The sequence below is a fragment of the Cynoglossus semilaevis genome, chromosome 1 (assembly GCF_000523025.1).
Source record: "Cynoglossus semilaevis isolate Cse_v1.0 chromosome 1, Cse_v1.0, whole genome shotgun sequence".
Classification (NCBI taxonomy): Eukaryota; Metazoa; Chordata; class Actinopteri; order Pleuronectiformes; family Cynoglossidae; genus Cynoglossus; species Cynoglossus semilaevis.
Window position 1 is genome coordinate 12656561 of NC_024307.1, and position 24220 is coordinate 12680780.

Sequence of the window (24220 nt, forward strand, 5' to 3'; positions counted from 1 at the left end):
TGTTAACACGGAGTCCGAGAGTGTGTCGACATAACGCCGTCTGACATGTTTCACTTTCAAACTCCATTAAGAATTCATAACCGTGGGAGGGAGGGAGGCAGGGAGGGAGGGAGGATATAGATCTCGGACACAGAGACAGCACAAATACTATAATTGGAAGTATTATACAGGAAGCACTTTGAGAAAATATATACGTGTCTGTATAATTGACACCTGGTCCAACCCTCGTCCAGGACTAGGACCCACAGTAATGTGGACTCTGACAGTAGCTGCAATATGGTGAGAAACAAGGAGGTAAAGGTCTGCTCCGTTGTATCGTTCTCAGCCTGCGAGTGGCAGTTGCAAGTGGAAAATGTCAAATTTGATTTGTCTTGGAAATTGGACACAATTCTTTGAAACCAATTGCTGTCTTACAAGGAAAATGGAACACTCTGCTCAGGGACAAAGGCCCAGGTATGAGGCTGGAATTGAACAACAACCTTTTTATCACTGGAATGCAATGCCCTCTATACTCTCTGGTCCAAGGCTGTTCTGGGAACGTGAATTTATAACAAATGATGAAAGTGTGAATGCAAGGCTTTGGAAAACACTGATTGTCTTGGTTCTCAAAATGTGGTGCGCATATCACAACTGGTACGTTGGCTCAGAACGCTGTGAGTCACATTGTTGTTAAATATATGCAACGCTGTGAGTCACATTGTTGTTAAATGTGTATGTGTATGTGTGTGTTTGTTGTCTATAGCAGTGGTTCTCAAACTGTGGTATGCATATTTCTGGTGGTACTTCGGAATTTCTTTTTTTTTTCAAACTTAGAAAAATATTCTAGATACATATATGAGGGGCTTGAAACAACTTTTTGTAAGATAAGTTTGTGTCGGGGGTGGGAGTGTGTTTATTCTTGTTATTAATTAAATTTAAGTCTTTCTCTTTTTAGTTGATCCTGTTACTGTAGTTAAAATACTATACATTACTACATTTTATGTATTTATGTATCTACACTGTAATGAGCTGTTAAAATATATATAATAACACACAGAAATTACTGCTAAACAGGCAGAATCATTTCTCTTAAAAAAACAGTCCATTGCAGTATATCTGCAATAACATTTTGAGTAGATCCAAGGTAAGACCAAACAGCATCTTTAACGTTTCTTTCCATTAATGTTGCTACTTTTAGCTATCACCGAATACTCACTGCAGTTCTCAATAACAATTAGGAAAACCGAATTGAACACCCATGTGAATCACACTGCTGTAAATGGTGAGTCAGTGAACTACAGCAACATGACCCGGAGTCCAGTCCTGCGTTCGGACACTGTGATCCAGAGAAGCACCAGGGTGGACGGACCCCTGCCACACCCTTCCACAATAAACAAAGACCGGGACTTCTGGGACACCAGTCGGTGCTTGGACTGGAACAGTCTGCTGGTACTTGCCGAAGCAGAGAACTTCACTGTTGGTGGAGAGCCCTGTTTTTAGCCTATTTATAATTACACACTCAAAGCAGCCTCTGCATCCGTAGATGAGATATCATCTCCCGTAAACGCCCCCTCTCGATTATGCTCACATGAGCCTTTACTCCACACACACGTTCTCCCAAAAACACAGAGGAGGGGGGAGCAGAGGGGGGAGTAAAAAAAAAAAATCACCCTTTGTCTAGGTCGCCTCTCCAGTGGTAGCCTCGAAACAGGAATTCAGCTGGGAGAAGTATATATGGACCAGACTGTCTCCTCCTCCCCCACCACCATAGGCACACACAACACACTCTCTCCTCCCTCCCTCCTTCCCTTCCTCCCTCCCTCTCTCCTCATGCTAACCTCCTCCTCCTTCACTCCCAGGCTGTGCCTTTGTGTGTGTGCGTTGTGGAGCCGACTGCGTCCACCCGAAAACCCCTCCAAACGGAAGCGCTGCACAGAAAAAGCAGCTCCTAATTCCGTCAAGGGAGTTGGTCTCACCTCCTTCTGTTGTACATGCAGATTCTGGAGGAGAGAACTGAATGAAGGGTGGAGGAAATAATGAGGAGCAGCGGATGAGGGTGGACAGCAGGTGAATTTCTCACTTATCCAGAGCCAAGGAGGAGAGGAGCGCGTAAGAGCGGAGCAGAGAGTGCCGCAAATTGCGCTGGCCACCGTCAGCAAACCTTGCTCCGTGTCTCCTCCGCTGCTCCGAGGGTCTCCTCACCTTCTCCGTCCGTCCCTCTCCAAGAACACCAGCCCACCACGGCGCTCTTTGGACGGACAACAGTGGATTTCTGGGATTTTTTTTGCGGTTGCGACCCGTGAGAGATGGATTAAAGGAACGCGTCCACAGCCAAACTGGAGCAGCACGCAAGACCACGCCGGGGGGGAAGGGGGCGCAGAGACTCGGTGAATTCACGGAGCCCACGGGACAGAGGTGAGTGTGCAGAGAGGGGCGAGTGGTCCGGGGGAGGAACGCGGTTCCTCCCTGTTCGCCGGCATCACCGTGTCCTGCTTTCAGAGAGCGGAGAGGAAAAAGCACACAGCACATGGTTTTCCACGCTTCCATAATTGATGATCTCACACGCACAGGGTTTCTTCTGGTGATGGAGTAATAGCTATGTCATCACTACAGGCCAGTACACACAGCATGATGTGAGAGCTACTAAAAGGAAATCACATTATCACACGTGGTAGCACATGTTGTACAGATAAAAAAAATGGAGTCGATTTTTAACTATTTTGACCATTTTATAAGGGAGGTTAGTGGATTGCGGCCAACTCTCTCCACAGTCAGTTGAACATATGGTCATCTGTGTGTGCACGGCTGCTGAAGGCCCTGCAGTGTCTGGGTTCACCAGCATGCCAATACGGGCTGCACATGGTTATATGTGGGCTACATAGGATGGGAAAGTTGACATTGAGTTTGGACCGGTGAAAGTTCACTTTCTGATTGGTTACAATTCACATTTGCCATGATTTGGGCAGAGCAGTGTTTTAGATTCAAAATGTGAAACCTGCTCTCTGTAAGATTTTCTGATTGGTGGATTTCACTCTGACTAGAACAAGGAAGGAGGCTTATATTCAGTCCCATGGTTTTGACATTCTCCTCCAGTTACATGGGCCAAAGCCCACACATCAGGCCAGTGTGACGTACACCTGGTACACGGAGCAGCAGCTGCACATTTTCATCTGACCCAGACATAACAGATGTGAGCCTAAAATGACCGACATACAAGAAGGTAACTGTGGCCCAGATACTTCTAATGTTAAAATGACCAACTCATGGACAGGAGGCTGCAGCTCCTCCTATCTGTGGAACGCCACATTCACAAACATGTGATTTCATTTTCTTCAATTTTGTGTCAAATCCACATATGAGATGTTATGTCATGGCTTTCAAAGAAATTATTTTACATTTCAAGGCTGAATATTGGCTCCTGAACCAAAGCCTCAGTTGGAATTGAGTTGCTCACCACTGTGTCCTTGGGTCAAATATTGAATCCATCCTTTTCCCATCATAACACAGACACCCTGGTCTGACCTTGGTCCTAAGACCAGATAAATGCAGAGGCTTTCATCAGGTATTGAATCCAACTTTAAAACTGTCAATATCACGATGACGACCTATGAGAACGGAAACAGCTTCGGTTGGTAAAAAATGTTCTCCGTCACTACAAGCAGTGGAGTTCAATGAAAGTATGTTTAAAGTCAGCATCTCGCAGTACAACTTAATGAGGAGCAATAGTATTACAGTATGTAGTACTGTGACTGGTCAAATTTGACCACGTGACCCACTTTTGGTCATGATTTGAGAGACTTTGTTTTTAAATAAGGATTTTATACATTAATCAACAATAAATAGAGCTCACTGTTTCACACAGAATATATCAAACTGTCAAATGGTTATAAACGTTAATCTGCCTAATCACACGGGAGCTGTGGAATTATGTTGATTAATCATGATTAGTTTTGAACATAATCGCAATTAATCATGCGGGTTTGAGATAAAATCAACTTTCCTAAATATGACCAACAGTTGTATTTATATGTCTTTTACACCTGTTGTTTTTTGTGACTAATCCTAATGATGGAATTATTAATATGGATGAATATGAAACATGAATAAAACATATGCAAAAGAAGAAGTAGACACAAGAATTCAGCTTCGTAGAATCGGTGGATTTTCATCTTTACTGCAAGTTTTTTTCCCCAAAACTTCAGTCAAATCGTTGTCCCAAAAGTCTCCTCACAGTCCATTTGACAGTTGTGTCAGTCAGCTTGTCAGTCGAACACTTACTGACTGCCCTGTGCTCAGTGAGGCCGCTCTGACACAAGCTGGGCGTTTGACCTGAAGCTGAAATCTCTTTAAGCTGAGACTTGCTTCAGTCTGTGCTTCAGTGAGACAAGGACTTTTCTATGGACACAGCTAATGCTAAAGCTAAAGCTCATATAATGACTCAACAGCAACAATGGTGTATCTGATGTCAAAGTCATCATCTGCGTGTGTAGGGTCACAGCAGGATTGTGGGACCATATGGCACGTGCACACCGACCGCATGTCCTTCTGTCAGTTCAGTTCAACACGGTCCGATCTAGCAGGTAGCATCAACAACCAAGAAGAAGACGGTTATGATGATCCCCGCTCCATCACAGATCATCGCGCCTCTATAGGCGAGTCCAATCGGTTCCACAGCAGCACTCGTATGTCGAGCCGATCTTTTCCCCATTAAAAATATCTAAAAAACAATTCATTCATTCAAGCCATTCAACACGGTCCGATCTAGCAGGTAGCATCAACAACCAAGAAGAAGACGGTTATGATGATCCCCGCTCCATCACAGATCATCGCGCCTCTATAGGCGAGTCCAATCGGTTCCACAGCAGCACTCGTATGTCGAGCCGATCTTTTATTACAGACACAATAGCGCCTCTATAGGTGAGTCCAATCGGTTCCACAGCAGCAAAATATCTAAAAAACAATTCATTCATTCCAGCCAACCAGAAATATACTATTAATGAATTAAATGACTAAAAAACAAATATATAAACAAATATATTGATAATATAAAATTATAATAATTAAGAAAACATTTTATATTATTGTGATAAATAAATTGGTAAATTATCCCAAAGAGACAGTGGGCGAGACGGTCGAGCACTCGTATCACGAGGAACATTTTGCAAAAGTAGCTTACTCGTAACTTGGAAAACTCAAATATTACTACTACTATTACACACACACACATTCCCAGTTCTTCCCGTTTTCCAAGCACAGACACAGGGACATCATGTCTGCAGCAGTGCTTCAGAGAACAATGCTGGTGTAGTAGATGAATGTGGCCTCACTCCCCCCTCCTCCCATCTTCAAGAGTCTCATTGACTGCATGAGTGTGTGTGTGTGTGTGTGTGTGTGTGTGTTTGTGTCTGTAAAGACCTCGGTCCAAGCTGACTGGAGTAGGTCATTGAGAACAAGCAGCTGCGTGAGTGGGACTCCAGGTCCATCATCTTCTTAAGCTGCTTTCACAGCCTCCTAACTACCATCTCTGTCTGAGACCAACCACCACACACACTCACACACACTCACACACACTTCAGCCTCACATTCTCATTTGCCTTTGACTTTTTTTTTCTGCCACGTCTTTGATCTACACTTATCTCCTCACAGGTCTGCTCCTCTCGATTTGCACTGGTCATGGAAATCAAGCAAAAGTCTTTGATTCCCGCCGCTTTATTGCGCCTCGAGGTCGGGAGCTGTTATCTCAGAGAAAAGGCTGAACACAGGCAGAAGGTTGGATGGTGATTAAAAAAAAATGGGGTTAGGGTTAGAGGTGTAAATAGTTAGGAACAGGAAGTGTAAGGTGAGGAGATCTGAGGAGGAATAGTCCTGCCTTATTGAGAGGTTAAGTGTTTTTAAGGCTTGGGATCGTGACCCCATGTGGGGTCGCCAGGAATTCAAATGGGGTCACCTGAAATATCTTGTAATTTTTTTTTAAATAATAAAACTGATAGAAATATTTTTTCAACTCATTGTTATTCTTTTAAAAAAAATTAAAAAATATCTGAGCTGGCTCATTTAAATTGACGGCTGTAATCACGTGACGCCTCAAGTGACGGCTACTAAAGTGTCTCCGTGGGTCGCCAGAAATGTGTGATGTCAAAAAGGTTGGAGACCACTGCTGAGTGAGACAGTGGTGAGAAGGCAGTAATATAACGTGAAAAATTTGACTAATTAATGCTGACAATGTGGCGCTGTGACCCAGAGGCAATGTCTCTGTCATTGGTGTGGAACCCCAGGGTTCACCTCCTGGGCAAGTTCGAATCCTGGTTAGGGCCGTTGGTACCTTCCAGTGGACTCACCACCTGCAGGAAGGTTCAGGGGGGGTTGGTACGGTGCAGTGTGACCTGGGTGGTGGTCATGGAGACTGCTGCCCCCGTGACCCGGTAACGGATAAGAGGATGAAAATGGATGGATGGATGGATGGATGCTGACAATTTTTGTGGGAAATTCAATTTCTTGAATGAATGCCAGTTAATGTATGGAGATGTGTGGTGCCCCCCCCCTCCACTCCCCCACTCCTCCTCCCTGGCCAATACTGATCAACATCCCAGCCTCACTGACACGCACAGATGAGAAAAACAGTCAAACTGTGGAAATATTTATTATTATTAAATGAATATTATTCAGTTGAAACAGAGTGATTAGTTAGAAGTTAAACTGAATTTTTTTCTCCAAACTGTGTTGGCTGAACAGTTATTTCTCAGTAACAATCATTTGTTTTTCTGCTGAGAATATTTAAATTTGCTCTCTCTCTCTCTCTCTCCCTCTCTCTCTCTCTCTCTCACACACACACACACACAAGAAGACGTGAGGAAACCACGGCTGTGTGGTTTTAAATGCTTCTGTGCAGAATTATGGCCTTAATCATTGACAATGTTTGCAAACAGAGTTCCGGCGTAAACCAATAACGCACCTCATTACCGAGCAGCCCCTCAACCAAATTGCTCGTAATTCATCTGGATGCGGGCTCTATTATTCAACGCAATACATTTTCATTTGTGCAGCATTAAACCTCGCAGTGTTAAACCGCCTTCAACCTTTTCGTATGAAATCTTTGGAAATCGCTGATTTGTTTTGTTTTCCCCCAACAGGTTCTGACTGGTCCCAACCAAAGATGCCGTCTCCCAAAAACAAAGCCAAGAAGAAGCCGCCCAAGGACAGCATGACGCTGCTGCCATGCTTTTATTTTGTAGAGGTACGTGTACAATTTTGATGAATCACCCCCTGGTGGCGTGAACATGGCTGTACTCACTGCACTCGCTGAATCGTCAGGTGGATTCCTTGTTTTATAGACTCATATCACAGCAGAGAGAGTGTTTTGTGTTTGATTGCGTCTGGGCGTGACCTCTACACACACTCTGGTGTCATCACTTTTCTCTAAGCGTGTACGCGTGTGTGTGTGTGTTTTAAGCCTGGACGGCACCGGTTCACTCACTCTCCGGACAATATTTAATGCTGCTCACTCTCTGCTTTGCCCTTGTGTCTGATGTGTGTGTGTGTGTGTGTTTGTGTGTGTTTGTCCAGCTCCCCATCGTCCTCTCCTCCCTGGTGTCCTTGTATTTCCTGGAGCTGACAGATGTGTTGTCTCCTGCGATGGTGGGTTTCCGCTGCCGTGACCGTGACCTGTCCATGCCGTACATAGAGACGGGAGATGAGCTCATCCCGCTGCTGATGCTGCTCAGCTTGGCCTTCGCTGGTCCTGCCGCATCCGTAAGTGTAGTCCACACTCACATGGGCCGTATTTATGAGCACTGAAGGGCTTCACTCTAAGGATTTGGGATCAGGAGTGATATGTTCAAAAAAAGACAAACCAAACTGTCACGAAATGTTCATGTTTGGAGATCTTCCACGACGAACGAGACCTTTGGCGTCTTTGTTTTTGGTCAGGAGTTTGCATTACGCTAAAGTGACAGGCACAGAGGCATTATTTTTCATTCAGCCACAGAGCAGGTCAAAAACGACATATTTCTGGTGTTTGCAGGTTTTTCAGGTGTGAAAACAAATGAAGAGTATGCGCAGGCACAGAGGCATTAACAGTCAACACGTAACACCACTAAGGAAAGTAAACATAGTAAATCCTAACTCTGGCTTTGAGATTAATTCTGGTTTTGTGCCCACTTAAAACAGTGGCAAAAGTTGGTGCAGCCACAAAGGCATTAAAGGCAATATTTCTTAAGTTGCCTAAGGAGTATGATACATGTCTGCTCAGACTTGACTTCAAACAAAAAAAGATGAGTTACAGTTGTAGTCATATTATATAGCAGATTTTCTTGGAGTGCCTTCTAGTGGACGTGGAATGTATTAATAAGCCGGTACAGATGTATATAATGAGCTTAAAAAAACTTTTTTTTAAAAAACTTCAACTAGAATTTGAATATTTAACATAAAAAGCAGTAGAAATTCAAATCTGATTTGAGGGGAGGATTGACAGCCGTACTTGGAGTCGGACTGAGACACTGCCAGTTCTAAACTCCTGCTGACTTTCTTTGACTGACAGGAGCACACACCACAGTCTGCAAAAATATCCCCAACCCGAAGGAATCATATAATCATGCAGAAGAAATGAGGAAGAGCGAGGCAAAGATCCGGACAGTGTGCACAAAAGCATGTCTGACATGCAGTCGAGAAAATATATTCCGTATAAAAAAAATCCCACTAACGAGTACAAAGAAAAACACACTTTGAGTCTGAGAAGCCGACACATGGAGCTCTGGACTCTGTATCCAGACCCTATATTTATCTTCTATTAATTTTATTTATTGCTACACATTTTAGACAAAGGTACAGTTGCTGTGTTGTCAGGGCCTTTGTGGTGCCATTTAGTGAAATATCTGAACTTTCCTGGCCCACATTCAGTGTGCAAAATGTGGGCCACATCTTCAGCCACTATGTCTTCTTGCCAAATTGATTCAGTTTTGGGTACCAAAAAAGAAAAAAATGATGCTGGAACATTTGCTGGAATAATCCAACAGTGTTTTGCCACTACATGGTTTTTATGTTTCTGCCAGAGGGGGCAGTAATTAAGATGCACAACATTTGGAAAAGTCTGTTAAAATCACATGGGCTACATTCTGTTGGTGAATAAACGTTTGGTTTAAACTGTGATCACTGAAGAAAAAGTGGAACATTTTACATTTTCTTTCCCACTTCGTCCTTCATTTTTGAACATGGTTTTGTGTTATATCTGAATTTAATTGATTTTGGAGGATACAGCGCCCCCTGCCTAACTTGTGTTGCAAGGAGTTTAACTGACAGAGAGGAGGCAAATGCCTTTATTTGGTGTTGGAAAATAATATTAATGTTTGTTAAAATGCTACAGAGCCATTTAAACTCATTAGAGTTGCAGTTTTTACTCTTGTACATAATCATTTAAATCATTTGCATATGACTAGCGGGAGCGTTTTCTAACATATGTGATAATATAGAACCTTACGTCACCCCTAGTGGATAGAAACATACCGCAAGCTTTAGTGCATCAGATCTTCGATGCTCCAAATTGCAGTCGATGTTAGAAAAGCCGAAAGGAGAAATGTAACGGTGAACCAGCAAAAACCAAATAGTGAAGAAGCCTGGGAGGAAGAGGAGGTATAATTTCCTCCCTGTGGATTTGAGCCTTTGCAGTATTTGATCAGCAGCTCATGCAAAAATGATGTAGTTTTACCAGAGCCATACCTTCTCATATTAGAATCTCTAAGATGAAGTCCCACCACTGGAGATCAGTGGCTGTGGAGTGTGTGGGTGCCGCCGCACACATTTGTCAACCTGGAAATATGAGAGCCTGAAACGTACGGCCTCTCGATGACTCGCAAAAACAAATCCAATCCCTGCTCAGATTCGCGCAATCGATGAACACGTTGATAAATACACACCCTCCGTTCCAATACGCACCATCAAACGCTTGCACACTTCCCTTCCTGTCAATACTCACACACTAATCCATCAGCAGCACGGAAACCAGCAGCAGCTCCCCAACGCTCATCTATCACTCTGATTGGAAGTGATCACCGTTCAATAGCGCCCTCGCCTGCGTTCTCACACCAGGGCCCTCACGCTGTACATCACAATCACACTGATGAATATCTGACACAGCACCTAAACTCCTTCCCCTCTCTGCCCACTCTCTACTTTTGTCTTTTTTTCGGGGGGGTTTGTTGTTGCTGTATTTTCCTGGTGCGTTAATCATTACATTCTTGCCCAATTCTCTTTCCCAATCCTTCTACCCCTCACCGACGTTTTCTCCTGCTCTGCCTGTAGATAATGATGGGGGAGGGCCTCATGTACTGTATGCAGTCCAAGCTGAAGACTTGTCCAAAGTCGGAGAGCAGCATCAACGCCGGAGGCTGCAGCTTCAACTCATTTCTGCGTCGGACCGTACGATTCGTTGGTACGTCCCGGTCAATGTCGAAGGTTTCGTCTAACCTCTCTCACGTTTGTGCATTGGTGCAGCTCCCGTCTCTGTAATTTCCTATATATCTGTCTGCCACTCAGTCTGTCCACAAATATATAGAGCATATATATATATATATATATACACACATATATATATATACATATATATGTGTGTATATATATATATGTGTGTGTATATATATATATATATACACATATATATATACACACATATATATATACACACATATATATATACACACATATATATATATACATATATATGTGTGTATATATATATATATACATATATATGTGTATATATATATGTGTGTATATATATATATACATATATATATATATATATATAATACCCACATTGTCTTTCCTTGTCTGACAGAAGGATAGTTTGCCTGCTTGCGAACTGTGATGTGACAAATTTTGATTTACTAAGTTTCAATGTTTTTTTTCTAAAAAAGTTTGCTTGATCATCCAGGAAGTATTTTGACATCTACATAGTCTACATCAGTGTTTCCCAAACTTTTTTTTCTGGGGACCCATATTTTAACAGTCACAAACCGCCGCGACCCAAGTCAATAGACATTATTTGTTATTAACTCCTGGGAAACTGATGCGAGACGACCCCCCCAAAAAAAACCTCTTGTGACCCACGTGAGGGTCGCGACCCAGTCTTTGGGAAACAATGGTCTACATAGTACAGCACCATCTTTTGTTTTTGCACTTTGCTGTAATTCAGTGAAAGCGTATTTATTTTTTAAAAGAATCTTGTTTCTGTCTCCTACTGGACTTCACTTTGACATCATGGTTTATTATTTTAGCTCACAGCTACTTGGCCACAGTCGACATCATCACGTTTACTCACTGAGGTGAAATACCTCCCAATAAAGGGACCTGAAAAGAAATTGTTTTTTAAGTTCAGTTTTGAAGAGATCTAATTATTTCACTTACCAGTTGTTGCCCCTCAAAAAAATGACTGGTTGTTCCTAGTCTGACAATTGGCTAATTACACGTATTTAATGAAGGGTGACTTGGCACCAAATTACATTTTTCACAGAGAGTGTCTTGAGGCACACCAAGAGCCTTCAAGTGAAAACAGTAATTAAATCACCTTGCAAAGTTTCACTGTCGGCACAAAAATGTCATCATGGAACAAATGGTTGATGGGGTAAGTGCAGGGCAGTTCCTGGCTGCAGGTGTATTTATAACAGAGGACTTACCCTGAGGCTGAAGGAACATTTACACATTGCTGGGCAATTTTTTTTTCCCTCCTTCCTCTGCCACTGGTCTACCGCTGTCCCTCAGGTGTTCACGTGTTCGGTCTCCTGGCAACAGCCCTGGTGACAGATGTCATACAGCTAGCCACCGGTTACCACGCCCCCTTCTTCCTCACTGTTTGCCAGCCCAATTACACCGCTCCCGGGGTGTCATGTGACAACAACGCCTACATCACACAGGACATATGTATGGGGAAGGACCAGTACGCTATCATGTCAGCCAGGTAAGACGTGTGCCACGTGCCATATTTGGAGCTGAACTTTAAGAGTTGAAGACTCAAGCCTCACGTTTACACGATCGTTAATGAACCCCTACATGTTTACGATAAAATAACTCAATCTTAGTGGATAATAAACTAGCTATTTCTGCTGTCGTTTGGCCCAAATGATGCCGTTTCTGGAGGTTTCCCTGCAGTTTGTTGTTTATCTTTCGTCAGTTACGGCTGCAGAACACGTGTCACGGTTGAATTATGGACTTAAGGTTGTATAATCTACTGCCTGCCGCTGCACTTACATCCCAAAACGACAGCGTGTTAGCAAACCGCACGATAAGGAGTGGTCCACATTCATTAGCATATGTATGGGATTAGAGCAGATTAAAGCACCTTAGCCGTACGGCATTTGCTGTTGTTACGAGTGGATTATTTTTTTTAAATGCAAGTATTTGCTTATCAGGTACTACACATTGAATACCTCTTGTACATTAAGAGTCTATTTGTGCAACAAGGCTTAGAATAAAAGACCTAACATGGTCTCACTGAGCCCTGCTCCAGTGTGTTTAGCAGCACAGTGACTATTGGAACAACAAGCTGAGACGTTTAACTGTGCACACAGAAAAGGAAAGTAAGGCTAAATATAGCTGATACGAAAATAGTCCTGCTTTTATAAATGTCTCTTTGTTTAAAAAAAAAAAAAGATTTTGTCATCCTTTGACGCAACAGCTTCACAGATTACAGCACATTCCATTTATTTATGCTCTTGCTTCGAGAACATTTTCATGAAATATAAGATTTTATTCTGTAGCCTTTTGCCTTGTTGTGTAATAAATAAAAAAAATCCATACTGCAGAATGGAAAACAGGCAATTATAGAGGCTAGGGTGACAGAGTCGTTCTCACTCAGGAGCAGTGGAGGAGTCTGAGGCCAAAGGAGCAATATGGTGCTGGGTGAATCTGCTACATGTTTATAGTACAGGCGCAGGAGATGTCGCTGTAATTCACTGCTGTGTTCATTGCTCACATTTCCAAGTCTAAAAAAGCTTTGTTGGTGACAACAAACTATTGAAGACATTGAGATTGCTAACTTGCTAGCAAAATGAAATAAATACCAGCGTAAACGTATGTTCAAAAGAGCCACTTACAAATAATTCAAATATGTTAAAGGTCATTTAAGGTTACCTCAAACATAGTGAACAGTTAAAACATTGCAAAAACAGGAATAATACGTCTTTTACTTTGGGTCGTCACCGTGGGAGTCTACACAGTAGTACAACAGAGTTTTTACACTGCATACCTTTCCTGATGCAACCCAACCTAGGACTCGGGGACAGGGTGGTGTTGACAGGGTGCAGTAGATGCAACCCAACCTAGGACTCGGGGACTGGGTGGTGTTGAACCCAGAGTCCAGTAACAGGCGACATCCTGCCACTGCTCCACTATTAACAAAAATTACTATAAAGATCAAAATACTAGCCACTACAACAGCTAAGAATAAACCCCCCAAAAAATAAAAAATACACGCCTAAAATATACTAAAGACAGCTTAGCTTAGCTGAGGGTTAGCTTTGTCCAACCAACACAAACTGTTTAGTTTCTACTCAACACCTGAACTGTGTTTTTGTGACTAATCAATTGCCTTCACTTTCCGACATATTCACTTCTTCACTCTCCCTCCCCTTTTTTTCTCACCAGGAAAACCTTTCCATCCCAGCATGCAACACTCTCTGGCTTCGCTGCTGTCTATATATCCGTAAGCACTTCCTGAGTTTCACTCATTGTTGCAACTGAACACAATCTGTTTGCACGATGATGATTGTGTGTTGGTGAACGAATGGAATGCAATATTGTTTTGAACTGACTCAATTTGGTACTTTAGCCATTTCTAGCAAATATTTTTGCTAATATTAGCTTCTTTGCTAACACCTGTAACATTTATTATTGGCTAAATTTTGCCTGCATTTGGAGTAGATACAGTATCTCTATAGTAGCATGTAGTCAGTTAGTTGACCAGTCAGTTTATCAATTTTATGGCTAAAGTGATGAGTACTGGACATTTTTGCTAACATTCAGCTATTTCTGGCAATACACTTAGCTAATTTGCTGTATTTTAGTCTTTTCTGTATTAACTAAAACAAAGTTGTCGATAATTTTTGGATACAATTTTTGCTCTTTGTGGACAGATATTAACTAATTCTAGTTGTGTGACTCTATAAATCAACATTTACTTATGTTTTATCATGTCTGGTCTAACATTTGTTGTCATTTAGCCGTGTTGGCTAACTAAATGCTAATTTTCTCTGCTTCCTTTATTTGTTTGACTAGTTATAGTTATAGATATAATTTACTGTAGGACCTCTGCTTCCTTTATTTGTTTGACTAGTAGATATAATTTACTATAGGAAATTTTTCGGCCTGTTAAAGTCTGCAATCCCTTGTATTTCTTGAATGGAAATAAAAGGAAAAAAAAAAAGAAAAGCTAACAGGCTTTGTCCAGATCTGCTGCAGTTTGCAGCAATAACTTACTTCCTGCAAATCAGATCATTTCTGTTGGACTGTGTTTGCTGTCAATTGTTACACGAGTCAGTGGTGTTACACTGTTTTCAGTTTATTGATGTACTGCATCAGTTCTCTGCTGTTGTCTTGAGCTTACGGCAGCAATATGGGAAAACAAAGCTGTCATTTTTCCATGAGGTTGCAACACCCCCTCCCGCCCCCCTCACCCCTTCTCCTCACCCACACAGTCCAGCCCACACATAAACCTCCACCAACAGCGTGTCTACAAAAGCGTATAGTTAGTGAGTGGACACAAGTCTGCCGCCTGGCTGGGTCCAGTGTGAGCTCATTAAAGACAGATTTCTGATCACGTAAGAAAAAGAGGAGAGAAATGCAGTGGTTTGTTACCACCATAAAATAATGGTCGTCTTCAAAGTTTAGCTGCTGACAGACAATGACAACACACATTCATTCTCAATGACCTCTGATGTAAATGGAAACTGATGTGAGACTAATTGGCTTTTTTAATGACACACTATGATTGGAAAAAAAAAAAAAAGATTCCACTAAGCAGAGAGTTGGTGTTGACAGACACCCACCAGTCCTTTCACCTGTTTCCATCAGTGTATTTATGTTCAACAGTAGAAGCATATGCTTGTTAAAAGTTTTGCCAAACCATCTTTTCTGTCACTCGACTGTCCTCCACCTTATGTAATCCCAGTATAGAGGCCATGGAGACACGCTGACATCCTGACTTTAAATGTATTTTACTTCGTTTTTGTCCAGTACGTAGAGTACGGTAAAATCGTACCTATCAAAATAATGTCTTTTTTTTTTCTCTTTTTCCTTAAACACTCCCTTGTTTGAGCCACAGGAATTTTTCTTAACCCCTATTTGCTTTGTTCTTTTCATTGATCTTGAAAATGTCTTGTCTCCTCAGATGTACTTTAACGCTAGCATCAGCACCACGACCAAACTCCTGAAACCCCTGCTGGTGTTCGCCTTCTGCATGGCAGCAGGCCTCGCTGGGCTGACACAGATAACGCAGCATCGCAGTCACCCAATTGACGTCTATGTTGGATACCTGATAGGAGCTGGAATTGGAGTCTATCTGGTGAGTTGAATGAAGTGTCCAATATTGTGTGAAGAACATGACTGCAGATAACACTGTATATTTAATTTGCAAAATTGTGACCAAATAAAGTGTGAATGGTGTGCAACATTTTGATAACATTTATTCAGACTTATTCTGAATATGTTAATATATTAGCACAGCTAAATTAGAACCTAAAAAAAAACACAGCAAACGTAACAAGACGTACTACTAGACGTAAACCTACAAATAGAAATAGATTATTATTCACTTGATAACAAATTCAATTAAAAAACTCAAATTTGCAAAGTCGCAGAACAGTAAGCTTGTTAGCCTGCTAGCAAGTGTTAGCTCCAAACAGCTAAACCGTTGCACAGTGTTGTCGTCGTTTTCTTCCCTTGTGTCACAATTAAAATGTACAGAACATTTAAAATATACAGACAAGTGAATGTGTAACTACTATAACTTGCTTACAAATGTTAGCCACCGGCTAGCTAACTTCAATACAAAGTCTAGCATTTTAGTATTTCCACATTAAACAATTTAAAGAGAGCATGTATTAAATACGTGTAACATTGAAGCTCTTCGTACGTTATTTTGCTTACCAGCATTAGTCTACAGCTAAATGCGTCCTTGACTTGCGATGGGCTACGTTTTAGTTACCTTCTAAATTAGCATCTAGTTCCAGATTCTGTTACGTCGAATTCATTAATATTCTTTACACACTAAGAGGGCGATGCTTTGATTATTCTGAATTGCTTTATTTTTGCTGACGAAATGTCCCCATATGTTTTTTTATGCTTTTAAGGATTTGTTCAGCCCTGGGGAAACAGCTAACTGCCGCCATGTTGTGACAGTAATGGCAAAAGTATAAATAGTTTGTTTTTTTCCTGAATTAAGTGGCACTTTTTTACAGTGACTACATTTCCCTATTGTGTTATTTTAACACTTTCGCTCCAAGTGTTAGCAACTTTTTTTTCATCATCTCTCCTCTCTGCTTGTCTGCAGTTCTTTTATATTGTTATCAGTTTTTAACAAGCTAAATATAGCCTGCCGTTAGGCAAGGAGGAGAGTGAGAATGAATAAACTGCTGAGAATTCTCTGGAACAATTCTGCACCTCGTTTTCAAAAAAATTGTTGATGCTTTTTTTTCTCACTTGTTTCACTCTCTGACTTTTTCCATCTCTTGTTTACTTTTTCTGAGAACAGAAGGCTGTCCTTCATTTAAAATGAAGAGTCACCTCTTGGTTAATGAGAAATATGTTTCAGGGATGATTTTGGATCGTTTTGGAGGAATTTTGGCAAATTGATGATTGTGTGTTTAGCTTCATTCTAGCTCGTGATCGTGTGTTTAGCTTCATTCTGGCTCGTTTCTCGCTTGTTTTTATTTTTTTTTCATTTTTTGTATTGATTTAGCTATGTCATTGGTAACATTTAGCAAATGTAACTTTGGCTTGTAAATACTCCTTATCTGCTAACTTTAATCATATCTTAGTAGATTAAGCCCAGCTTTTAGCTAGTTTGGACTGAATGAGATGAATGTCTCAACATATTACGTGTCATTTATTGCTTTAGTTCTCTGCTACTGATACTGATACTTTGGTCTAACGTTGCTTTTTCCCTTCCTTCCTGTTTTCCTCTTATCCTCAATCAGGCTGTTTATGCAGTGGGAAATTTCAAAGCGTCAGAAGAAGACGCTCCCTCCTTTCAGAAAATGACTCCCTCTCATCATAAGGACGGCCTCAGGGTGTTGAGTCAAAGAGGTCATGACTCCCTCCACAGGAAGAATCCCAGGGCGTCGGAGAGCAGGGAGGAGCTGGGGATGGGATCTGGGGCTCGCAGTAAAGTAAGAAGGGAGAAGGCTTCCCTGGCCTCCCTCAAAAGAGCCAGCGCCGACGTGGAGCTGCTGGCTACCAGGGGTCCCATGGGCAAGGAAACCATGGTGACGTTCAGCAACACACTACCCCGAGTCGCAAATGGCAACAGCCCCATTTCTCCCTCTGATGAGCCTATCGCCACGCAACGCCACATGACCTTCCACGTCCCCTTTGACCCACAGAAGTCTCGACAGCTGGTATCAGAGTGGAAGCAGCGCTCACTGGAGCTCCGCAGCCAGAGTTCACGAGATGAGGAGGAGGGAATTGATGGGAGAGACGAAGGAGGGCACGGAGGAGGAGAAGAGGCATTAGATCAGGGAATGCCTTCCTCTCTTTATCCCACGGTGCAGGCCAATAAGGGATCCGCCACGCCCACTGGAGCCAGGATGGTGGTGGCTCCTCCGCTGGTCCACATCCCAGAGGAGGCCACACGTCCACCACCTGTTTCCCCCAAGAGTGCCAAAACCCGGGCCAAGTGGCTCGCACTCACAGAGGGAGGAGTGAAAGAGCCCGGACCAGGGCCCATCGCCGTGTCTACTCCACGCGTACCCAACATGCAACCCAACCAGCCGCCGAGTCAGCAAAGAGTTACTCAGGTCAGATGAAAACATGTTTTTGATCATTTCATTTGGGGTTCATTAGATGATTGCAACAGAAATGACTGGGAAGTAAAGGTTCCTGATGACCTTTCACTCCAGGAAGTGAGGTTCTATAACACTGCATTCAACTGCGATGACGTTTCCAAGAAGAAGATAGCTGTCAGCTGCAGGAATTTCATTCTTGTTGGTTCATCAAAGAGTGTGAGTGTGTGTAACGTCAGCTAATTCCCCGACTTTTACGACCTCCGAAAGCTTCATCACTCGGTACTAGGAGGGTGCCAACACCAGGGGGCTTGTGCCCAGTCAGTGCTGCCCTACAGAGCTTGCTCCTGTCTTTCAGCCTGATCTGGGAAAATAAATCTGTCAAACTCTTTACTGTCACTTGCCACTTTAACTGATGAGATTTTGTTATAAAGTACTGCGACATGGGCACAAACATCACGGTCACAGTCAACTCCTTTATAAATGTTCCTGAGGTGAATTAAATATCCCATTATTACCAGTGTTTACTTCCACAGAAGTGCCTGACCTCCGAGTTCATGTTACCTCATAAGAACAAGAACCAATGTAGCAACATTGATCTGGCCCAGTGTCAGGTTTCTCAGATACAGCAGCTGGGCCGAGAACCCTCTTCTGTTTTTGTGTTAGGCTCATTTTGAGTTAATGTTGGCTAGATGGGCCACAGATGGGTCAAATGACTGATTCTAAATATAATAAATATAAATAGCAGCTTGCAATAGTTATCGAGAATCTGAGCCACTAAGTCCAGTTCAATAAGTCTCTCAAACTGTCCACACCTGCATACAGAAACTGGACCCAAAAATTCAAGGTGCAAAGTGAGAGTATTTGCAGCCCACATCCAGCATCCGGCAGCCCACTTGCAGCATTTACAATCTGGGCCGTAAAACTTCTAGGTCATCTGAGTCTATTCTGGTGCAATCTTTATTTCAACTTTGGCTGAAATGCCGTCCACGTTTAAATTATTTGGTGATTTTGAATTTTGCTGCCGGGGTTGGTGATGTATTACCGCGCATGCTAATGGGATTTTCTGTGCAACAGGTGATAGCGATGTCTAAACAGCAGGGCCCGGGGCTGATGACCTCGTCCAACAAGACATCTGAGGGGGGCTCTTCTTCTGGTGGGGGCTCCAACTGCTCCGAGTCTCCCTACTACAGGATCCCGTCTGATCGAGACAGCTGCACCGGGAGCAACCCCGGGAGCATCGCTGGGAGCGGGAGCATCGTCACCATCGACGCTCATGCCCCTCACCACCCAGTGGTGCGGGTGTCAGCCACCAATGGGAAGCCGTGGGAGTGGAGAAACACCATCAGTGGGAACATGCTGCTCACTGACCCTGTGGGGGACAAACACCGAGGGGCGCTGCAGCGTCAGGACAATGTCAGCCACTACAGGGATTACCGGACGCTCCCGGTAAAAACAGACTCCCTCTGCTCCTCCTCAGCCAGCGGCAGCACGGACAGAGAACCCGAGCTTCCTCCGCCACCTCTGCCCAACTCCTCCTCCCCTCTGCCTCCGCCACCCCAACTGTCATCATCCCCTCTCCCGCCACCACCACCCCACTCTTCCTCCTCCCCGCTGCCGCATCATCCACACTCCATATCCTCTCCCATGCCGCCTCCTCCTCCCCCTCACCAAGCTTCTTCTCACTTACATATCCTCTCCCATGCCGCCTCCTCCTCCTCCTCACCAAGCTTCTTCTCACTTACCCCCACCTCCTCACCCATCCTCTTCTCACTTGCCCCCACCTCCTCACCCATCCTGTCAGATGTCCCCCACACCGCCACATTTTCCCCCGTCCCCTCATATGCCCCCACCTCCTCCTCACCCTTCCTCCTCTCTGTTGCCTCCACCTCCTCACCCATCCGCCTCTCTCATGCACCCCCTTTCTCACCCATCCTCCTCTATCCTGCCTCCACCTCCTCACCCGTCCTGCTCCAGCATGCTTCCCCCTCCTCCCCACCCGGATTTACTAATGGATGGCCACGGTCAGACGTTGTCCCGCACCTCCACCCTGCCTCGACGTCCTTCAGGCTCCGCCCGCAGCCACGCTGAGCAGGAGCACTACTACAAGACTATGCAGAACGAGAGGATGTTATAGTGACACTTCAAAGATTGTACTTTGGAACTCCACTGGAGAGAGACGGTAAAACAAAGCAGGATGTGATGGATGAAGGAAATAAAAGGTTCATGACTTTTTAAAAAGGTGTACAGAAACTGAATCTGACTGGAAGTTCAGTCAAAAGACGGGAAAATGAGCAGACAGCAGGGGTGAAGGACTACTGGGAGGTTCTGGCAGCTCCTGCGCTCGGCGGGGGATCTGCTTTTTCTGCCCTTCTTACAGATACTGCCCACGGTGCCAACTCAACAGCCCCGGCGGAGGAAAGAACCAGAATGAACCAGTAGGCAAGGGAAAAAAACCTGAGTTGAATCCTCAAGGTCCACCTCTGCTTTAAGCACGCGCATCCTCTATGTTTCTTTAAGACAAACTCAAAGACAAGGGGGAGTAGAGGCTGCAGCTGAGAGCCAGCGATATCACAGTGAACACTTTGGATTTGCTAAATCAAGGTTCCCTTGAGAGAAGGAATGAGAAAACAAAATAACTTCAGGCAACACGAGCGCTTTTCCCACTGCAGCAGCTTTTTACAGATGCCAACTATTACACGCAGAGAATTTACCCTTGTCCCAGCTGAAAATACTCACTCCATACAGCATCAAAAATATACTGTACGTAAACTGCCATTTTAGGCTGGATGTAAAAACAAATGTAAAGAAAAAATAACCAATGACCAAAATACACAAAATACTCCAGAAAACATCTGTGGGAAGATGCGGCTAGTGGATTTTGGGAACATTTACAGTGAATAATTTGGGTTAAGTTGGGGCCGAGTTTGTATCTCAACCTCTAGGGGGTGCTGGGAACACAGGTGTAATTGTCTGGACTGAGACAAGTTGACAACTTCTTCACAAAAGATTAAGAACATTTTAAAATAAAAAATCATCATCAACACTCACTGTTGGATCTGCTGCCACCTACAGGGTCAATTCTCCTACAGTGAACAGAGAAAGAGTCACTACAGAGAAACACACCAAGCTACACTTTAATTGACTTAGGGATCACTTCACCTACATTCTGCAACGTTCATTTTGCATTTTGTCACTTTAATTCTGTCACTTCCGAATAACGGATTTTTTTTTTTTTTTAATTGGAAAAGTTACAGAAATCCTCCTGCCCTGGGGCACACAATGTCACGCTGTTTTTGTTTTTGTTTTTTTTTTTGTGCAAAAATCTGTTGCACAGCCTTAAAACACACCCACCACCCACCCCACACACCCACACACACACCCACACGCCTCCTTCTGTTTCCTTTTCACAGCCGGCTCTTGTTCAGCCGTAGGAGGAGGTTAAAGGATTCAACACATCTGTTTGCAGTTATTTCACTGCCACTTTTTTGAAATGTCTTTTGAAAATGTTTTCCTTTTTTTTTTAATTCTAACGATCAATCAGATACAAAAACGATGTTTGAACACGTAGGGTCCGTACTGGACCCACTGATGATCAGGGTCCAGTCTGGTACTAAACTAGAAAAATGATGTAAATCATAAAGCGCTTGTTTAGATGGATTAGTGCAGACAGGTCCAAATGGATTATTGATGGTTCACCAGCAGGAAGGAACGCTGACGATATAACAAAGTTGATGTTCTCCAACAGAAAGACAGGCCACGTTTTCCACATCATTTAAAATGAGCAGAGTACACGTTCAATAGCAGTACTGGTTGTAGTGATGTAACGTCAGTATTTCCACTCACACACTGAACTGTTTGTTGTTTTTTTTTACAGAAGAACAGGTTGAGTTTTTACCTCTCACATACTCAAAATATCATTTCAAGTACAATGCAGCATCAACTAGCTCTGGGGTTTAAAAATAATTATGTAAATATCTGGTGGCGTCCATCCAATCATCCATTTTCATCCACTTATCTGTTACCGGGTCACGGGGGCAGTAGTCTCCACGACCTCCACCTAAATTACACTGCACCGTACCAGCCCCCCCTGAACCTTCCTGCGGGTGGAGAGTCCACTGGAAATGTATTCATTACTTTTTATATAAATATTTTTTTTCAGGTTGCAGGGCCAATGCAGCCATCAGGTTTAGACGATGTACAACGTTGGGCGACCGACCAGTCCATCACAGGGAACAACATACACTGTAGAGACAAACGACCATTCACACACCTGTGGAGGAGCAGAAAAAAACAAACAACAACAACCCCAAACACAAATCACTTACTCGGGCCTGAAAGAGGATCTTTTTGGCACCAACCACTGTGTCACTCTGGTTTTATTTAATTTTGGTTTTGTTTAAAGTTGCATTGCACTTGCAATGATATTTTCAGCAACAACCTTCACAGATGAGGTTGTTTTCAATGATACAGTTCAGATCAATCCATAATGTTTTTCCTCTTCTGTGTAATTATACCAGAATTCACTACATGTTTTCATTATGATGTCTCTGGGTCTCCCACAGAGGTCGTGCAGAGGCATTGTAAACATTTTTTTAACATTTTTTAAATATTTTTTTTCCTCTATCGGCCCCACATTTTACCAAATTTCAATGTCTTTGAAAACATAAAAACACAAATCCAACATTGTGCAGCGGATGGACAAACGGAGGCAAAAGACGTCACGGTACGTCACGGTCACGGTCAGAAACGCACAGACTCAGCGACACAGGAGCGCCACCTCTCCACTCACTGCACTTTGCACATGTATAAAATACAAACGTGAATATATGAAGCCGTGTACTTCCTTAGCTTAGAAATGAATGCTAAATAACAAAGTATGTTTGTACATGGCACTAGGCCTGGTGTAGTACTAAACACAGTTCTGTACAGTATCTGTAGCAGGCGGTCCCTGCTCCATCTCTCCATCAGTTTGGGGGTCCTTGACCTGGAATACCTTGAAGGCTGCTGCGCTGTAAGACGTACGCTCTGATGACAAGTGCTTTATTTTAGATCTAAGGACTACATCTGATGACGACACACACTAACTCACACACTCACTGGTGAAAACACTCCACAAACCTCGGATAGATATAAGCTGGTTTTTTTTTTTTGGTTTTTTTTTTGTAAAGGTGAGGCTGCGTTCAGCCGCAAACAAGTTGTATTTTGTATTTAAGGTGAACATACTGTAGCTTGTCGGTTTGTATTGCATGTGCGTACGTGTGAGTGTGGATTCTTTTTATAGCGTCTGTGACTCACGTCAGTTGAACGTTGAACTGACTAATTTTTCAGTGCTGGTGGTTGTTGTACTAGTTTTCCTCTCATTTTGGCTGTAAAAAAAAAATCCCTTAATATTAACTTATATGACGACAAATACCCTGGAGTCCTTTTTAACGGACTAATGTTTTTCTATCTGTGGTTGATGTGTATTAATAATAACCTCATTGAATAAAACAGAAAGACTTCTTACAGCAGGTTATGAGCTCCTGTTTATTAATAGCTCGTCGGCAGACGGCGGTGAACGGCTCCACGCGGGGAGAAGAGGTTTTTCGTCGGCACGAACGGCGCTCGAGAAAAAGATCTTCTCCATTGATTTTGTGTCTACTCTCATGCTCATTCACACAGAGAGAGAGAGAGAGAGACATTCACACAGAGCCAGATGGAGACAGCACATGCACACATTGCAGTGCAACATTTGCTGCTTTTCCCTTGGACTAGTGTCAGGTTTCTATAATGAATTCTGCTACAGTGCCGGTCCGTCCCCAATGACCCGCAGGGATGGACCGACTCGGAGCAGACTGTCCAGCAAATTGTACAAATGTCCATCTTCATTAATAAATATGATTTTTATTGCATTTAATCTGATTTTTAAAAATACTCATTTCGGAATTTTAGGTTGTGATATGCATCAGTTCATTCACACATATTTTGTATATTCATTAGTAACTGATAGCTTTAAGTTTTAGCTTTAGATGCAATTCTTTGTGCTAACCTTTTTCTAACTTTTAGCTTTTTCCAGCCACACTTTAGCAGTCTAATCCCTTATGCTACGTGCTAACTTTTAGCTTTTTTCCAGCCACACTTTAGCAGTCTAATCCCTTATGCTGTGTGCTAACTTTTAGCTTTTTCCAGCCACACTTTAGCAGTCTAATTCCTTATGCTATGTGCTAACTTTTAGCTTTTTCCAGCCACACTTTAGCAGTCTAATCCCTTATGCT

General features: G+C 43.0%; 1 protein-coding gene across 1 annotated transcript; it reads left to right on the forward strand.

The window, feature by feature from the left end:
- The first annotated feature begins 1331 nt into the window (after positions 1-1331).
- LOC103379827 (phospholipid phosphatase-related protein type 3-like) lies at positions 1332-21285 on the forward strand. Its single transcript, XM_017033611.2, has 10 exons — positions 1332-2394; positions 7110-7213; positions 7543-7728; positions 10273-10402; positions 11731-11926; positions 13612-13669; positions 15353-15526; positions 17160-17978; positions 19041-19612; positions 19671-21285. The coding sequence occupies exons 2-10, from the start codon at positions 7133-7135 to the stop codon at positions 20098-20100; spliced, it is 2646 nt and encodes an 881-aa protein (XP_016889100.1). The 5' UTR covers positions 1332-2394; positions 7110-7132; the 3' UTR covers positions 20101-21285.
- Positions 21286-24220: the final 2935 nt, after the last annotated feature.